Source organism: Sarcophilus harrisii, chromosome 1, assembly GCF_902635505.1.
Source record: "Sarcophilus harrisii chromosome 1, mSarHar1.11, whole genome shotgun sequence".
Lineage (NCBI taxonomy): Eukaryota > Metazoa > Chordata > Mammalia > Dasyuromorphia > Dasyuridae > Sarcophilus > Sarcophilus harrisii.
The window spans coordinates 345,608,664-345,628,035 of NC_045426.1; the positions used below are offsets into that span (position 1 = coordinate 345,608,664).

Here is a 19,372-nt window from a genome sequence, read left to right on the forward strand (position 1 = left end):
TTTCCAAATGATAAATGGTCAAAGGCTATGAACAGGCAGAAGAAATCAAATCAGTAGTCAGATGAAAAGGAAAATGATAAATTCTGAAAAGAGAGTGGGGGGAAAATGTACAAAAATGTTTAAAGTAGCGCTCTTTGTGGTAGCAAAGATTTGGAAATTGAGGGACATCTATAAACTAGGGACTGAACAAGGTGTGGTTTATGGTTATGATGGAATATTAGCATGCTCTAAAAAGTGAGAAGTAGAGTCATATGAAAAGATTATATAAATCATTAAGAGAAATGCAAATTAAAATGCAAAAAAAAAAAAAGTTACTACTTCATACCTATCAAACTGACTAATATGACAGGAAAGGAAAATGATAAATATTGGAGACGATATGGGAAAATATGAACACTAATGCATTATGGGCCAATCTCACTATTCTGGAGAACAATTTAAAACTATGTCCAAAGGGCAATCAAACTGTACATATCCCTTTGATCCAGCAATACCACTATTAGGCTTGCGTTCCAAAGAGATCATAAAAAATGTACAAAAATATTTATAGCAGCTCTTTTTGTGATGGCAGAGAACTGGAATTTGAGGATGCCCATCAACTGGGAAATGGCTTGAACAAGTTGTGGTATATGAATATAATGTAATATATTGTTCTACAAGAAATGATCAACAGGTTGATTTCAAAAAATCCTGTAAAGATTAACATGAACTGATGCTGAGTGAAGTGAGCAGAACCAAGAGAACATTGTACATAGTAATAAGATTATATGATGATCAACTGATGAACTTGACTCTTCTATTCTAACAATATGATGAGTCAAGGCAATTCTAACAGACTTGGGATGGAAAATATCATCTACACTCAGAGAGAAAACTATGAAGACTAAATGTGGATCAAAGCATGGTATTTTCACCTTTTTTTGTTTTGTGCTTTTTTCTTTCTCATAGTTTTTTCCCCGTTTGGTCTGATTTTTTCTGTACAACATGACATATATCAAAATATAAAATAATTGTTTATATTTAACCTATATCAGATTGCTTGGAGAGGTGGAAAAATAGGGGGGAGAAAGGAGAAAAATTTGGACACAAAGTCTTACAAAAATGAATGTAAAAAACTATTTTTACATATATTTAGAAAAAATACTATTCTAAGATGAAAAAAAAGGAAATGAAGAATCAAATGATTTCAGAAAAGCCTGGAAAGACTACATGAACTGATGCTGAATGAAGGGAACAGAAAATAGAACACTGTACATAGTAACAAAGATTATGTGATGATCAACTAAGATGGCTTTAGCTCTTCTCAGCAATATAGTGATCCAAGACAATTCCAATACACTTCGGACAGAAAAATGTCATTTACATCCCAAGAAAGAACTATGGAGATTGAATGTGGATTGAAGCATATTTTCACCTTTTTTGATTTGCATTTTCTTTTTCATAGTTTTTCTCTCTTGTTCTGATTTTTCATTCACAATATGACTCATGTGGAAATATGTTTGAAAACTTTACATGTAATCGAAAAAACAAAGTAGTATTGAGGGAGAAAAAAAAGAAAACATGGAAACACATATAAATTGATGCTTAGTGAAGTAAACAGAACCAGGAGAATACTGGACATATTATGTCCAGTAGTCAGCAACATTATATAATGATAGAGGGAAGGAGAAAAAATCAGAACTCACAATCTTATAAAAATGAATACTGAAAACTATTTTTATTTGTAATTGGAAAAATACTATAAGACATTAAAATATTATTAAGTGGGGGAAAATTAGTTGGGGGGGGGAAGAAATTACAAGCTGAATAGTTTCATAAATATCTGGGTCAACTTAATTGAACCAATGGAAAGGGAGGTGAATAGAAGCAGAACAACATTATAAACAGAAACAGCAATATTGTAATCGTGATATGCACTCTGAAAGATTTATCAACTCTAATCAATACAATTATCCAATTTCAAAGGACCCATGATGAAAAATGCTCTGTACCTGAAGAAATTTTGATGAACTGAGCACAAATTGAAACACATTTTTTTTTTCACTTTATGCCTTTGCTTTTTAGGTTGTTTCCCCCTCACTCCCAAGATGGTTAAAGGGTAATAATATGTTTTGCATGGCTTCACACGTATTATATCAATGCTTACTTTCTCAATGGGTAGAAGGAGGGAATGGGATAGGGAGAATTTGGAACTCAAAATTAAAATAATAAAAAAAGAGAGAGAAAAATTAAAAACAAAATAAAAAAACTAAACAAGAAAGTTCTAGTTTTCAACTTAATTTTCATTCATGGTATCATTAAAAATTTTCTTTCTTTTCTAAACCATTCCAAGATTTTTGCTATCTTTCTAGGATTTATTGTCTTGTTTTCTTTTTTGTTGAGAATTCTGGCTCAAATTACTTTTAAAGCAAATGCTTTTAATCCAGAGTCTTTGAACTATTCATTTCTTATTTTATACATTTAAGAATATCATTCTGAGAAGGGATTCGTAGGCTTCACCAGATTGCTGGAAGGGTTCAGAACATGATTCCTTTCATGGGGAAATTCTTATTTTCCCTTGTCTTTTTTAAGTTATGAGGGTAGGCTAATGACAAGCCTTTTTTGGATCCTTTTTCTTTTCAATAATTCAATTAATTTTTTTCCCTAGCCTTTTTGAATTGGGGATTCAATAGGCATTCAGCTGGGGTCCCTGCACTGTACAAATTCTACCAGGAAAATTTTCCCCTTTAACCAGGTCTGAACTAAAGCCATTTCTATTCCTAATGAAATCAGTATTGCACACCCCACCCTCCATCCTATGGCTGAGCACAGAATAGATGTAGAAGGGCTCTCTTCTACTTCTTTTTTTTAATAGATTATTACAGCTTTTTATTTACAAGTTATATGCATGGGTAATTTTACAGCATTGACAATTGCCAAACCAGTACATGTTAAATATATTAATCTCTTCTACGTCTTTTGGAGCTTTGGTGAAGGTGGGAATACCTCTGGGGAAGGAAGGGAAGGAATTCAGACAGTTACTGTTCTATGCCAACAGACTAAAGGCTATCACAACCCATAGCTTGATACACAAGGTTCAGGAGGCTATTTAACTCTAGGTGCACCCAGAATGCAAAGTAAGCCTGGGGTGAAAAGGAGCTCTAAAAAATTTAATTCTCTGCAATATTGTAACAATGGTCAACTATGAAAGATTCAGTTACTCTAATAGAGACAAATATCCAAGAAAATTCCAAAGAACCTATGATGAAAAATGCTATTTACTCTAACAAGAACTGAATATGTATACTGAAGCATACTTTTTTTCATGTTATATTTCTTATGGTTTTGTGTTTTTTTTGCAACACGTCTAATATGGAAATGTTTTCACTACCTGAAACATAACTGATAGCATATTGTCTTCTCAAAGAATTTGGAACTTAAGTTTTTTTTTTTAAATGAATACTTTTTAAAGAGTATAACTGGAGAATGTCTAGCAAATTAAAAAATACATTAAAAAATTACTAGGCCAATTTGCTCATTGGGTGGCCTCTAAATACAGAGAAATTTGGAAGTCTTCCAATGAGAGAGGACTGAAATTGTGGGAAGGAATGAGCTCACCAATGGAGAAAATATTTAGCAGAACCTAGGACAGATACTTGGGGAACACTATTAATTAGGGAGCAGAAGGAAATAAAAAGAAGGAAGAATGATGAAACAGGAAAGAGGAAGATCCAGGAGAGAAGAAAACTGTGTCTAAGAATTGAGAAGACAAGATCTAAGAGGACAGAGTAACTTTTAGGACTAAATATGACATATAGAAAGATCAAAGATAAGGTTTGAGAAAAGGCTACCAGGGTTAATTACTAAACACTAATTACTAGTTCAGTTTTAACCCTGAAGAGACTATTTTAGTAATAGAGTGACCAGGCTAAGGAGTTGATAAGTAAAAAGATAGGGAAGTGGATGTGGAGAGAGCAGACTACTTTTTCTATAAGCATGAAAAGGACTCAAAATATTGATCAATGGTATAAGGGGATGCACTGAGTCAAGGGAAAAGATTTTTTTCATTTTTCAAATTTATTAAAAAAAAAAAAAAAAAAAGAATTAAGAAAAAAGACAAAGAGAAAAGAGATACCAAACAAAATGAAACAAAAGAGAACATTGTCATGTACCCAGCAGAACATCAGAGAGGATTCATAATATATAATGACAAAGACCGGTTCAAGAAACTGTATGTATTAGTATATTTTTAACATATTTAAGATATTAGACTACCTGCCATCTAGGGGAGAGGGTGAGGAGAAGGAGGGGAAAATTTGGAACAGAAGGCTTTGCAAGGGTCAATTTTGAAAAATTACACAGGCATATGTTTTGTAAATAAAAAGCTTTAATTAATAAAAAAGATAAAGTATATGTATTAGTAAAAGAAATTATATTCATAAGTGTCCATCTTTCCTTTACTCCTTGTAAATTGTTCTTTTGTTCTCTGCTGCGCACCATTTTTACTTTATTTCCCTCCTTCTTTCATTCCCTCCCAACATCCTCCAGGGAGGATGTAGTTAAGAAAGGATGTATTAATTTATGTAGATATATACATACATATGAATTTTTTATAGAAAAACACGAGGAATTTTATAGAAAGAAAGAAGCCTGAAAACAATGAGCCTGAAAATGAGAGATAATACTCAATAAAGCAAATTCCTAAAGGATTGTAAGGTGTGGGAAAGTCAAGAGCTAAAGCAAAGGGTTCAGTTTCTAATAAGAACTTTCTCTTCTGAGACTAGAGTAAAATAGGGAAAAAAATGAAAAAGAAATTTTGAGGTACAGAAGAGGGAAACAGATAGCACTAGAACTAAAGGCAAGAAGACCTGAGTTCAAATCTAATCTCACTCATTAGCTGTGTGACTCCCACCAAGTTACTTAACCTGTTTGCCTCCGTTTCATTTGTAAAATGGGGATAATAATAGTACCCACTTCCCAGGGGTGTTGTAAGGACAAAATATGTGCACATTGCTAAACAAATATGCTAGTTCCTATTGTTATCATGGAAGATAAGGGAGATGAGAGAAAGCCTAAATTTCAGAAGTAATAAACAAAGGGACCTCCTAAAATGGGTGAGTATATGTGTGCAGAAACTAAGATCTTAATGAGAGAGAAGGTTTGAACCAATTACAGTGGATCAAAGATGAAAAAAAGGGTTCTCTGCAGTCACAAGTGGTCAGCTAGATGGTATACAGATAAGAGCTAAGCCTGGAGTCAGAAAAATATGGATTCAAATTCAGCCTCAGATATTTGCTATGTGTGATCCTGGGCAAGTCACTGAATTGTCTGCCTCAGGATCTTCATCTGTAAAATAGGGATAATAATAGTACCTATCTCTCATCATTAATGTGAAAATTAAATGAGATAATTATAAAGCACTCAGCAAAGTACCTGACAAATATATGACATAAATATTTGCTATTATTAGGATGATAATGACTACTACTATATTATTCAGTACATTCCCTCGACAGGGTTCAATGATTCAGGAATAGGAACAGAGAAGTAGACAACATGGGGGAGGGTTACAGGAATTAAAGTTGATAAGATGTCAGGGTGCTCAAAGTTAACAGATATTCAATCACCAAGAATGAAGGCAAATGTTAAGATAAAGAAGGAATAATGTAAGAAGATAGATACTGAACTCAAAGGAAGAAGGGAAAATATCTCAAAGATTAGTAGACAACATCAGTAAGGATCTGGATAAAGTGATAAAGTTAGAATACTTTGCTTTAGTTTTTTTTTTTTAAATGTCTTTTTATTATTCTTTTAGACCTAACAAATGTTTTTGCTGAAGATTAAGTTCACAATAAGAAAAAATTTAAACTCTGATCCTATACATTTGTCCTTGTTGAAATTCAATGCATCCTACAAGTTCAGATGAACCTTTTCTCAACTCCCATAGTTGGAAATGATTTTCAGAGTACTTCTGACATTACTGTTAGCACTTCCCTAAAGCACTTAAGATCTATTTTGTATTACATTTGTGATAGTCTACTCAAGTATAAACCAAATCAATAACAATTATTTAAGAGCCTACAGAAGTAACGTTAACTTAACATAGGGGTCAGAGACACAAAGACAGAAATTAAAACAAATCCTTGACCTTCACAAACTAACATTCCATCAGGGAAGACAAGACACACATTATATATAGATGTAAACAAAATAAATATGGCCAGCAGCCAAAATAAAGAAGAAAAGTCTTATAAAAGAGAGAGTATTTGTACCAAGATTAGAAGAAAATTAAGGATAACTTAAACCTAATTTTTATGGATAACTTTCATCTTTATATAACTCATTTCTGAATATATTTCTTCTTACTGTTAACACAGAGAAAGTCAATCCTTTTAACAAACATAAAAAAAAAATCCCAACTAACACATCAAAAAGTTATAACCATAATCTCCCACCTCTGCAAAGAAAATAGAGAGATTCACATTCTCAACTCTTCTGCAAGGTCAAGTTTGGACATTAGTCACAAAGCATCCAGTCCCGCTTAATACTTTGTATCAACGTAGGTAAATCTACTTCCTCCGGTCTTAGCTTCTCAAAAGCAAAATGATGCCACTGTAGACTCTTTGCCAGCCACATCAGGTGGCTTTTGAAGCCAAGTTCAACCATACTACTTTTTTGCAGTCATCAAGGGAGAATTCCCTTGACTTTCTTTCAAGGGCATTCTCTTCTTTTCCCTCCAGGCCCAGCCTATATTGTCCCTACTCACCTTTAGGTGTTTCACACACAGCTTACAGCAGAAAAGCTCATGCTGCTTCCTCATGTGCTGCTCTAAGTCAACAAAGAGGCTGAAAGGTCGCTGTTCTGGACATAGGGGACATTCATGTTGGAGCAACTTCCTAAAAGGAAAACCAGCACCTCTGTCACTAGTTTTACTAACCCTAAATAAGAAATGGGGGGTGAAGAGAAGGACTAAGAGGAAAGAAGGGAAAGTTGCTTTATACAGGTCACCATAACAATGTCATAATAATTTTAGACTGAAGTCAACAGAACTAGAAGAGACCTTAAAGATCATCTAATCTAGTCCTCTTGCTTTTAGAAATGGGGAATTTTAAATGATGTCTGCACAGATGTAAAGTCCTCATTGTGTTCAAGACAAGAGGGCATCCAGAATAGGCTTGGAAATCGCCCTTTATTATTTGAGGACATGATCTGGGTTTTAGTTAAGTGAAGATAATTTTTTTTTTTAAAAAACAACTTTTTGCTTTCCTTAATACAGATGAAAGAGTTAGGAATCAGGAAGCATGGATTTTAGCCCCAACTCTGTCACTGTCACTTTGGGAAAGCTGCATATCCTATCAATTCCTCAGTTCTCTTATCTGTGCAATGTTATACAATCTTTCTACCTCACGAGATAATAGATTAAGAGAAAGTGAAAGTAATGTAGATATGATTCAAAAATTATAAAATGTCATAAAATAGGAAGGACTTTAGAAATTCTAAAGGAGCAAGGAATTTTTGTCTCACCTGTATAAAGCATAAACCTTTCCATCAGCAAAATAGATGTCATATTTTTTTTCGTACTGCAACTGGTGAATCGGAATTGTTGCAAATGCTGGAAGCTTCTTTCCAAAGACCACCTGAAAACCACACAACATCAAGATTACAAAAAAGGATTTGTATGTAATTGCTCTATGAAGTGAGTTTTAATTCCGAACCAAATTTAATTCATTTTAAGTCAGAGAGTGAGACTGAACCCTAACATAGATCTCCTTACCTAGAGTGGTGCAAGTTGTACAACTATTCCTCCATGACAGTGAGGGGGGAAGGATCAGCAGATCTTGCCAAAGGAACTTCCTCTTGGCATAAAAAAACTGACAATGCCACTCCTGAGTCCTCCCTTTTCTCTTCCAAGCTCAGCCATTCAATAATGCCTCCTCTCAAAGCACCACCTCCCATCTGCCTTGAAGAAGGCGCCTTAAAGGCCATGTTAACAAATCTGAACAATTTCCTACAGACACCGAAACCAGAAAGCTGGTTTGAAAATCCACCTCAGACGCTTACTAGCTTTATCACTTTCAGCAAGTAATTTAACTTCCCAAAGCTCTCAAATTTCTTCAATCTGTAATCGGTCAACTATCATTTATTAAGCACTTCTGTGCCAGGCACTGTATTAGACATGGAAGATAGGCAAAAATGAAACAATCAGGGAATTTATCTGGGGAGACAATATGTCTTACATGTATGTAAGTACATATGTATTCTGTATATAAAATGCATACATAATAATACAAAGTAATTGAGAGATAGAAGCACTAAAGGCAGAGGAATCAGTAAAGGGTTCAGAAAAAAAGTGGTCTCAGAGTAGCTAGATGGTATAGTAGATAGGTCCTCCTGACTCCAGAGCCTGCACTCTAACTTCAAATCCAGCCACATCCACTTACTAGCTGTAGGTTCTTGTGCAAATCACTTAACCTGGCTTGCCAAGGAAGAAAGAGCTGGTTTATTTTGAAAGAAAAGGTAGAGAATATATTTTCAGGCCTGAGGAACAGGACAGACAATGCAAAAGGCAAAATGGCAGGCAATGGCAGGAGTAGGAAGCAGGCCAGTCCAAGAAGAGGAATAACACCTAATAAAGCTAGAACCACACTATCAAGGGCTTTAAAAATGCCAAACAGAGTAATTTAAATCTGACTCTGAAGGAGTAACAAGTAAGAATAAGGAAGTGAACAGGTCAGATTTATGCCTTAAGACATGAGAACCATGGATCAGGGAGGGTACAATAATCCAGGAGAGAGGAAGTCAGGACCTGAATTAGAAGTAACCATGTAACTTAACCATGTTAAGCTGAAAGAGAATAGATATAAGAGATTTTATGGAGCTAAATATAAAGGAAGACTAAGAAAGGCTATGTAGGAGAAAAAAGTGGAGTTCAAGGTTGTGAGACAGGACAAATGGAAGGATGAGGATAGTCTTAACAGAAAATAGAAGGCTAGATAAAGTGTGTGTTTGGAGATAAAGGGAAAAAACTCTTTGTCTTAGATGTACTGAGTTTGAGAAGCTGTTAAGCCAGTTCAAAATGTTCAACAAAGCTATTCAGTTGGTGAGGCAGGGACTGGAGCTAAGAAAAACAGGTGGAGCACTTAGATGTGAGTCATTTGCCCAAAGAAGGTAACTGAATGGATTATCCTTCATTCTTGAGGACCACCTCAAAAAGGGAGGTAGGTGTCATACTCTGCAGGTAAATTGGACTGGAGTGAGGGATGGCTGGGCAAAGTCACTAGCCCCCCTCTCTCCTGCAGAGCCATCTGGATCCAATAGCCAGATGTCGACCAGGACGCCTGAAGATGGCCCTCAACTGAACTGATAAGAGCTGGTCATTGAGAGGGTAGTGAGAATCTGGAAGAGGGCCTGGGATAAGATCTTAGGATATGCTCGGAGTTCTTCAAGAAAGAGACAGTTGATAAGCTAGCAAAGAGATCAGAAAAGTAGAAAGTGAATCAAGAGGCAACTATGTCTCTTAGACTCAGAGGTGTTCCACAGAACACTGTAGAAAGGTCAAGAAGGATGAGGCCTGGTAATGGATCATCAGAATTTGCTGATAACTTGGAAGAGTCCAATTTTGAGTTGAGTGACAGTCAAAAGAAAAGGCTAAGAGGAGAAAGGAAAGGAAATGTATACTACTATTATAACTATTAGTATTTTAATCTATAGAATGGAAATAGCATACCTAAATCAGAGTTGTTTTAAGGATTAAACAAAACAATACACAGAATTCCTAGCAAATCTTAAAAGGATTCTCTAATTCTTAGCTGGTATAGGCAAAAGTGAAGCCCCCAGGTTTCTGGGCCTGAGAATGTATGGAACAGAAATGGTTCAATAGTAAAATTAATCTGGCAACAGAGTTAACAAGATGATGGGATGAGTGGAGCAAGCGATGAAATAAACCTCAGAAAGTGAGGGGTTTTTCATTCATTATGCCTCAGGTGATGCTATACTCAAAAACTATTTGCATTTGAATTGTTAGAGAAGCCAATGAAAACAATGACCAAAATTAATTCGATTACAAATCCCATTTCTTACCCCCTTCCCTCCCCCAATCTGTGAAGGTTTCCCATTTCTCCTTCCCACAGGAATCCCCAACTCAGTGGCTCACCAATCCATGAGATGCCTCAAGACTGACCTCCAAAGAGCAGTCGGATAGAAACACACTTTTGGTTTTTCCCTTGAATCTCAAAGTAGGTATTTTACTTTCTTGTAAAGCAGGGGTCCTCAAACTACGACCCGCGGGCCAGATGCAGCAGCTGAGGATGTTTATTCCCCTCACCCAGGGCTATGAAGTTTCTTTATTTAAAGGCCCACAAAACAAAGTTTTTGTTTTTACTATAGTCCGGCCCTCCAACAGTCTGAGGGACAGTGAACTGGCCCCCTATTTAAAAAGTTTGAGAACACCTGTTGTAAAGGATAATATCACAAAAGGATAAACACACCAATTCCATTGGTCTTTTAAATTAACAATTACCAAATTTACCAATTGAAGAAACTGAAAACTAATCACTTTCCAGCAATTCCCTAATCATGCACATTCTTTACATTCTTATTCCAGTTCCCCAGGGGGCACCCTTCCACTCACCTCCCGAGGCCCTAGATTCCTAGGAACTAAAGTTCACACTAATTTTTATTCAAATGTAGGGATTCACAAGTCTTCACTATCCCAGAGTGCAACAACCCCAGTACATACAGAATAGAGATCTTCAGGAGGTGGTATCTTACTCAGCTAAGATACTTTACCAAGGCCCTGCCAGGCACAGCACAGCCTCTTACCTTGTACCTTACTGATTACTGCCCTATTTCTTACCCTCTTCATTCCTAATCTTGAGTTTCCCAAGAGTTCAGGCCTGGATCCTCTGCCCTTCTTTCTGTATCTTCAGTTGATTCCCGGGGCTATCACCAGCTGCCTCCAACTTCTAGATAGATACTTCTGCCTCTGAAGTATCTTTCTAGTTCCAACATCACCTCTGGACTCTGGACTCTTGATATATATTTTTTTCTCTGTCAAAACTTTTAACATTTGGGTGTCCTGTTATATCTCAAATTAGGCATATTAAAGTCTGAAGAATTGACTAAATGACCTTTAAGGTCCCTTTCAATTCTTACTCATATGATTTTTGTTCTCATATTTTCCTCTCCCTCAAAGCCATCTATGAGCTAAAGGAATGTAGATTAATCTTAATAGCAGTAAAACAAAATCAGGAGACTGAATATTTTAAAGGGTAAAATCACAGACCATATTCCAAAATTAAAAATGCACCTTTGTCATAGAATAAGCTACAACTTCCTTCAACTAGCATGTAAAATGGAGATGTGACTGTTTGTGGTAGACTTAACTATAGACCACGAATCACATCTTTCTTAAGTCAATCAATACTTACTACAAGCACCTAGGTTAAGGGGAAGAACAAAAGTGAAGGCTTAGAAGCTTTGCTCAATGAATGGTGATGGACTACTGATGCCTTTACCATCACAAAAAAAAAAAAAAAAAGACATCCTCTTCCGCCTAATTTCTGGTCCCTAATTTAACCATTTCCTCGCCCCTACCCACCAGCCATTGTCAATTCAGTCACCAGAAAAAGAAGGAATCTTCTACTTGCTCTTCAGAATTGCCATCATTCAATTCAAATGGCATTTCTCCCCCAAAATGTGTCCAGTATGCTTTAGTCTTATATAGCTCCTATCTCCTCAAGATACTTAGCCTAGGGCTGGACCATAGTAGACATTCAGTACATATTTGTTGGTTGAAATGATGACACAGTTTAAAAATAGGGCTCTCACACCATATGCACCAAAATATTTATAGCACAACTGTTTGTGGTAATAAAGAATTGGAAATACAGTAGATGCCTATCAACTAGGTAAAGGAAATATGGTAACTTAAAAAAAAAAAAAACAACACTGACAATAATCAAAGAAAAATTGTCCGTCTTGGAGTGATAGAACGAGAGGAAAGTACAAGAGATCCTACAAAGAAAATACACTGTAATATTAGCGCTCAATTTCAAAACACACAGGTCAAAGAGAAAATTTTACAATAAAAAAAATTCCTAATTCAAATATGTTGAAGCTACAATTAGAATTGTACAGAATCAGAATTTACCAATAGTTACAATATATATATAGACAATCTAAAGAACTAGGCCTGTGGCCAAAAATACCACATCTAGCAAAACTAACCATAATATTGAACCAAAAAAAAGAAAAGAAAAGAAAAATGGAAATTTAAAAAATTTACAGATTTTCAGAACTTTTAACTTAATTTTACATAGAAAAGCCAACATCAAAAACTAATTTCAAGGGACTCAACAAGGAAAAATTGTTTTAAGTTTTTTATATGGAAATGTAAACCATATGTTTAAGACTGACAGCAGTAACTGAGTAATTCAAAAGAAAGACTGGGGCAGAGCTGAGCATGATCTGACTAAAAAGAAAAACTGCCTAGGAAAAAGTAAAAATAGTAATTATACTATAAGAATGAAGTACAGAGGAAGAAATGATACAGAGGCATTATCCAGTGGAGGAAGACTGGCAATTCTGAAAAGCCACTCACATCGGGAATGGGTTAAATAGGGAACAATACTATAAAGAAATGAGGGGGGTAGGACATAGGATAAGGTGAGCTAAAAGGGAGTGTAGATTTATGACAGTGGGACAAGATAGGTAGATTAATGGAAAAGGAATAAAGAGGGAGGGAAAAAATAGGTATAAAATAGGATGGGGAAGAGAAGGGTGTTTTAAATTAACATAAATTGACAAATATGCCTACATTTAAAATGTAGTCAGCTGGGGATGGAAGTGGGGAATAAAAAGGGAAAAAAGAATAAAGTAAAAACTGCACAGCAGAGAACAAAAGAATAATCTACAAAGAAGCAAAGAAAATATGGGACAGTCATGAATATAATCTCTTCTATTATTACAAATGCTTTCTTGAAATGTAAGTTTATTCTTACATATTTGGAATCCTCCTTGATGTTCTGCTGGGCACAAGACAATATGTTCTTTTTTATTTTCTCCTTTTGTGTCTTTCTTTTTCTATTGTTTTTTTCTTCTTCTGCATTTAATTTTAAATAAATAGTTTAAAAAAAAAAAAAAAAAAAGGAAGGATCGTACATGTGCTACAAGAAACAAATATAAAGGGAGCAGCTGGGTGGTGCAGTGGATAGAGCACCAGCCCTGAAGTCAGGAGGACCTGATTTCAAATGTAGTCTCAGACACTTAACACTTCTAGCTGTGTGACTCTGGGCAATCACTTAACTCCACTTGCCTCAGGGGAAAAAAAAAAAAGAAAGAAATATGATGAATAAAGAAAAACATGGAAAATTATATAAAGAACTTTGAAATGAAACAAAACTTGAAAAACAATATAAATGATAGCAACAATGTAAATAGAATAAAAACAAGATGCTATGAAAATAATGAACAAGCCTGGCCCCAAAAGAACTATCTGAAGACACTTATCCTGACTTCTTTGCAGACATGGAAAGCTATGGATGGTGAACACTGCATAACAGACTTTTTCAATGTTCTGGTTTTGCTCAACATTTTTATTGTTATTTGCTATAAAGAACTGCTCTCTGGGAGGGATTGGGGAGAAGGAAATAGGAAAAATTAAAGAGATGTAAACATAAGAGGAATAGAGAAGCACTCAAAATTCTGATTTGGAACTAGAACTTTAATAAAGAAAAACAAGATTACATTCTCATGGCTAACGCTTATATTCACTAGAAAAATAATATAAATAACAGATTTTTGGCTTATCACAAAGCCTGCCTCACAAAGATCATCATATTATAAAATTTAATATAACCACAAAAAGAGCATGCAAACAGATTTTATATGTAAGGAATTCTTTCACTGGAAAAAAACTACAATAGGGAAAAAACACTCTTTTCTTACAACTTTCAATTCTCATCCAGATATATTTAGACCTTGTAAACAATACTGAGACCACTAGTCTCACCTTTAGTCTTTAAGACAAATACCACCAAAGAGTTCTTCATTCCAATCTCCCTAATTAATGTAGAAGCAGAGAGGAGGGTCAAGAAAAATATTTGAAATTCTTAGCTCCTGAATTGTGGTCTATAACTTCTAAGATTCTATTCTTTCTCTCTGCATTCTAATACTGTCTACTGGAGACTGAGAAGCTTAATTATTCAATAAAGGCATTTTTAGACCATTTTCTCTCCTGTGGTCATCTCAGTAACAAATTCTTCTCTCCCCCCCCTCTCTCCCCCTTTAAACTTGTAAGCGGCTTACCTAAGAAAGTAGCTGAGGTGGTTAAAAATAACTGATTTAAATTTAACTCTGTCCTGGTCATCATGAATAAAAGAACCTACTTTATACTGAAACCTCAGAAATGCTGAAGATGCTGACCAAAAATCATGTTGAAATCTGACCATTCTTTCAAATAAATTAACATCTGGTGCCATTAGTATCCTTTGCCTAGAGATCGAAAAGGCCCAGGCCCAATGGGGTGGCATGGACAACAACAAAAGAAACTTCACTAATACAGGAGTGCTCACATGATATTCCTATATTTTATATAGGAAAATGGCCCAGAGAGTGTTCATCAAAGCTGCAATTTGGATAAGTAAAAACCTAGCCAACTAAAGAACAGAGAGGGCAGAAGTAGAACAGAGATCAAAAACTAAACCAAAATGACAAGCACAAACAACTGCAGTGTTTGGGGGTGGGGTGAGGGAAGGGAGAAAGCAGAGAGTTTCACATAAAGCACAAAATGGGTAGGTTCTTTTGAAAGTTGAGGATTAAAATGAAGCTACTTAGTGGTAGCTAAGGCTATATTGAAGCACTATTATTCAAACATCTACCTGCTACAAAGATTGGAAGATCCAATAAAAATTAGGAAAACTTCTCAAGTTAATTGCATACTTTGTGTCCATCCTCCCCCACCCCCAACCTCACATGCTGACACACAAGTTTGTACAATACAGTAACATGAACAATTATTGGATACAACAAACAGAACAAGAAAATACAAATTTTCTGTGATACCATCCCCCAAATATGGAAAATTCCGCATTTGAAAATCCTGGCCTTTGCCAGCCAGCAAAGCCTGTACTCTCCTACATTCTTGCCCCCCACCCCCCCAAACATCCATCTTAGTTCTTGTCTCAAATGGACTTCCTTAGTCAAAAATCCCTTTCTTCCTATAAGATCCAACTCAGGTCCCATCTCTCTCTTCCATCTTCCTAAAAGTTCTCTCTCCTGCCTCAAATTTCTCCTAGCTCTTTGTCTGTTCCTATCCTTTCTTTGTATCTAACCCTCTCCCTCACAACATAATTATTTGTGTCTATATCTTACAATTCTATAAGACTATAAGCTTCTTGAGACAAGGTCTATAGTATACTTATCTATCATAACCTGAACACAGCAGAAAACTGTGCACACAGCAGAAACTAATATGTTGTTTTACCAAGAAGTAGAGCCAGATTAGAAAAGGAAGAAATGATAATTCTATCCTAGTAAATACTGTTCTTTGCTATCTCCTCATAGGACAGCTTCTAAAGTTCCCAAAGATTCAACTATCTTTATACTATCTGTATAAAATTATTTATTCCCACATTAGATATTCAGATCCTACCTCTCCTGAGCTCTAGATTTCATATTTCCCAATAGCTGCTGGACATCTCTATCTAGATACCCCATAGTCAACTCAAAATTTTGAATGCCCCAAAGAGAACTCTTATCTTACCCCCTAAATATCTTCCCTCCTAACTCCTCCATTTCTGAAGAGGGCACCATCTTTCTTTCTGAAATCCAATTTCACAGCCTTGGAGACATCTTCAAACACTCAGCCCCCACATCCAAGTGCTAAGTATTGTATATCCCACCTCCTCAATTTCTCTGAAATCAGTTTCTTCCTCTAGTCCCGTAACTACTATCTTACCCCAAAGCTTTTATCACTTCACCTGAACTACTATCTGGTTTCCCTGAATCTTCTCTCTTTAATCCATCCTCATCCAACAGCCAAATTTATATCCCTAAAGTACAAGTGTGACTATATCATTCCTCTCTGTTAAAGAAAACAGCAGTATTCTTTTGATATTTAGGATAAAATACAAACTCTTTATCCCATCATAAAGCCCTTCTGATTCGTTCTGGCTCATTTTTCTAGAAAGGCTGATAGATACATAGACACAAAACTTCAGCCAAATTAGCCTTCTTGCTATTCGCTAGTTAGTACATTCTACCTTCCTACTTCTTCCCCCATGATTTATGGACTCCTAGCTCCCCAAAAAGAGCATTTCCCTGGCTCCCCGAGTTGTTAAATGATAGCTCTATTCTTCATTTATCTTGGAAATATCTTGTATTTACTTATCTGTGAACAGGCTGTAGCCTAATAATATAATGAAAGCTCCTAGAGGGCATCGAGTGTTTCACTTCTATTTTTGTACCCCAGAGCCCGCACAGATCCTGATACATAGAGTGGGGCTGGTTTACCGCTGGGGATAGATAGTCTTAGTGAAAGACTAACACACAAGACTTCCTCTTTTGATTCTCCTTCAATGAGTTCCCACGTTAAAACACTCACGCCCCATCTCTGAGAGAAAGATCCGTCTGACCTGCTAGAACTCACCCAAAGCATCCCATTAAAAACTGGGAGGGGATTTCACCACACTAGAAGTATTTTAAGAACAGTAAACGAGGGAGATCAAATAAGTTTTTTTTTTCCCTCTTAGAACCTGCACATCACAGTCACGCTGTAAAAAAATTGGCTGAGAAACTGAAACTCGTCATCACCCTCTATCTCTGTACCGTGCTGTCCAAGCAAGTCCGGACAAAGTAAATAATGTCTCTACTGAACTCGGAAACCGAGCGAGGGAGCAAAAAAACTTACAATACTTTGCGTTTATACAGTACCTTTCATCACGACCCTCAAAGCATTTCCACCCCTCAATTATTCTTTCAACACCTCCTTTGGATAGATCAGATTAACAACTCTCACTCCACCCCACTTTATGGTAGGGGAAAAAAACACCCGAATCTCCGAGAAGTTGAGTAATTTAATTTGCCCAAGGTCACACCCGATGACCTAGAAGTGGGAGCAGACTAGAAATTCACAAATTCTAAACCCGGTCCCCACATCAAGATGACTTTGGACCGGGTCCTCCTCCTCCTCCTCCACTTCTCCGCCGTCAGTACCGCCACGGAGGAAAAGGAAGCTCTTAGCAGGGGGGTCCATTTCTTTTTCTGCATTCATTTTCCCTTCTCCCTTGCACAACCGGGATGCTGCCCCCCCCCCCCCCTCCTCCTCCAGGGAGCGGCGAACTCGCTGCTCGCTCACTCTCTCGCTCGCTCGCTCGCTCACACCCAGCGAGTCTATTCTTCTCGTCCCCTCCCCGAAGCAGAAAGAAAAGACCACTCGCTGCTCGTTCCCTTCTCACCCTTCTTTAACTTTTCCATCGGTCCCTTTGCCCTAAGCCCGCCCACCAAACTTGGAGCCCGCGGCCAGCGCGGGCCCCCGGCCCCGCCCGGCTCTCCCCCGCCGACGCCGGCCGGGGCCACAGACTCTGCTCGGCCCGGGGCTCAGCGGGAGCCCACGCCGCCGGCGCGGCCCCGACAAGGGAAAATGGGGAGGAGAGTGCGCCCCCGCCCGGGCCGGGCCCCCGCCCCGGCCGGGCCCCCGCTCACCTGGCGCAGCTCCTCGCGGCACACGGCGCAGTAGCGCTGCTCGCACAGGACCCGCATCTTGGTGGAGCAGCGGAAGCACACCGGGTGGTCGCACTTGCCCAGCGCCGTGGCCTCCAGTTCTCCGCAGCACAGAACGCAACTCCCGCCGCCCCGCTCCGGAGGGGCGGCCGCCGCCGCGGCCCGAGACCTCCCGGGCCTCCCCGGCGCCGCGCTGCCCGCCGAGGCCGCCATGGTCCCGGAACGGGCGCGTCGGGCGGCGCCGCGCGGCCTCCGTCCCTGTTCCGTTCTGTCCCGTCCCGTCCCGCCCCGCCTGGTCCCGCCTTCTCCGCGCCGACGTCACCTCCCTCCTAGCAACCACGCCGCCCGGCGGAACTGTGCACTGCCCCTTCCGGCTGCCAGCGAGGCGCCGACTAGAGCGGCTCCGAAGCCACGAAATACTGAGGCTCCGTCTCCACCCCTCCCTCCAGCCGCCTGAAGCCCCGCCCCTCGCACGTGTCCCCGCCCCGCCCGGGGGACTGCGGGGCAGGGGAGCTGCTGCGCGTGACCTCAGCCTCTGTGACTCTCGCCCGCATGACCTCAGGCCCCATGTCCCCAGACCCCACGTCCTCAGTCCCCAACAATCCTAATCGCCACACCTCTAGTCCCCGTGCCGTACAACCCCAACCCCCATGTCACCAAACTCCCATTGTCCTTGTCTAAACAGCCAGAGTCCCCGCGTCGCTGTGATCCCCTAGTCCTGGTCTGTGCAGCCCCCCAGCCCCTGGTCCCTACGTCTCCAGTCCCTCACAGTCCGATCCCGGGCCTTACATCACCAGCCTCAGCCCGGCCTGATCCCGGTCCCGGATCCCCCACGGCCAGTCTTTCCGCTGCTCACACTCCCAGTCTCCCCAAAGCTCAGTCCCCAGCCCCAGTCCCGTTATTCCGGCCTCTACAGTCCTAGCTCCCAAACCCCGCTTCTAGAAAGCCACACTCTCTCACAACTGGCATTCCCCACAGCCGGTGGCCCTCCTAAACCGGCATTTATGAAGCGTCATCACCGTGCCCCGGCACCGTGTTGCGTGGTCCGGGTATAAGCCCAAGCAGAAAGGCAGGCGGATCTCCCAGCGAAAGCGTCAACCTTAAAAAACTTACACCCAAATGCTGAAGTCGCATAAAAGGAAAATAGAAAGGGATGGGAGAGGCGAGAGAGGAAAGTAGCCCCGCGTAACATTGTAGAGAATGTGCCGAAGGGATAGCAATGAGCCCTGGGGAGGAATGGAGAGGTGGGTCACCTAGGCATCTTCCTTAAAATGGAGGCGCTGGGAGGACCAGCCAAGCATGGTGGTGTGGGGCCATCTCCAGTGTGTCAGGTCCTGGGCTGGCGGGAGTTTTTAGGATGGAGAGATGTCAGGGGCATTGTAGAGAGTCAGGGGGGAAGGAGAGAGAGAGAGACAGACAGAGAGAGAGAGACAGAGAGAGAGAGAGAGAGAGAGAGAGAGAGAGAAAGAGAAACAGAGAGAAATAGAGGCGAGAGAAAGAGAAACAGAGAGAGAAATAGAGAGAAAGAGAGACAGAAAGAAAGAGAAACAAATAGAGAGAAAGAAAGAGAGAAAAAAGAGAGAAATAGAAGAGACGAGAGAAAGAAAAAGAGAGAAATAGAAGAGACAAGAGAAAGAGAGACAGAGAGAGAGAAAGAGAGAAACAAATAGAG

The 19,372-nt window shown here is 39.0% G+C and overlaps 1 protein-coding gene across 6 annotated transcripts in view; it reads right to left on the reverse strand.

The window, feature by feature from the left end:
* Positions 1-19,024, reverse strand: part of ZNF598 (zinc finger protein 598) — a 33,841-nt gene extending 14,817 nt beyond the window's left edge. For 2 of the 6 annotated variants that reach the window (XR_004230834.1, XR_004230833.1), the window contains exons 1-3: positions 17,683-17,996; positions 7,504-7,616; positions 6,746-6,875 (exon numbers count right to left, since the gene is read on the reverse strand). Coding sequence is in view for 4 of the 6 variants with exons in the window: in XM_031945828.1 (XP_031801688.1) it covers positions 6,746-6,875; positions 7,504-7,616; positions 17,683-17,913 (474 nt within the window). In the remaining 2 variants the exon portion in view is untranslated. Of the gene's footprint in view, positions 1-6,745; positions 6,876-7,503; positions 7,617-17,682; positions 17,997-18,953 lie in introns of those variants that run through there. The other 4 variants (XM_031945828.1, XM_031945827.1, XM_031945830.1 and 1 more) reach the window with 3 other exon arrangements.
* Between the last annotated feature and the right edge of the window lie 348 nt (positions 19,025-19,372).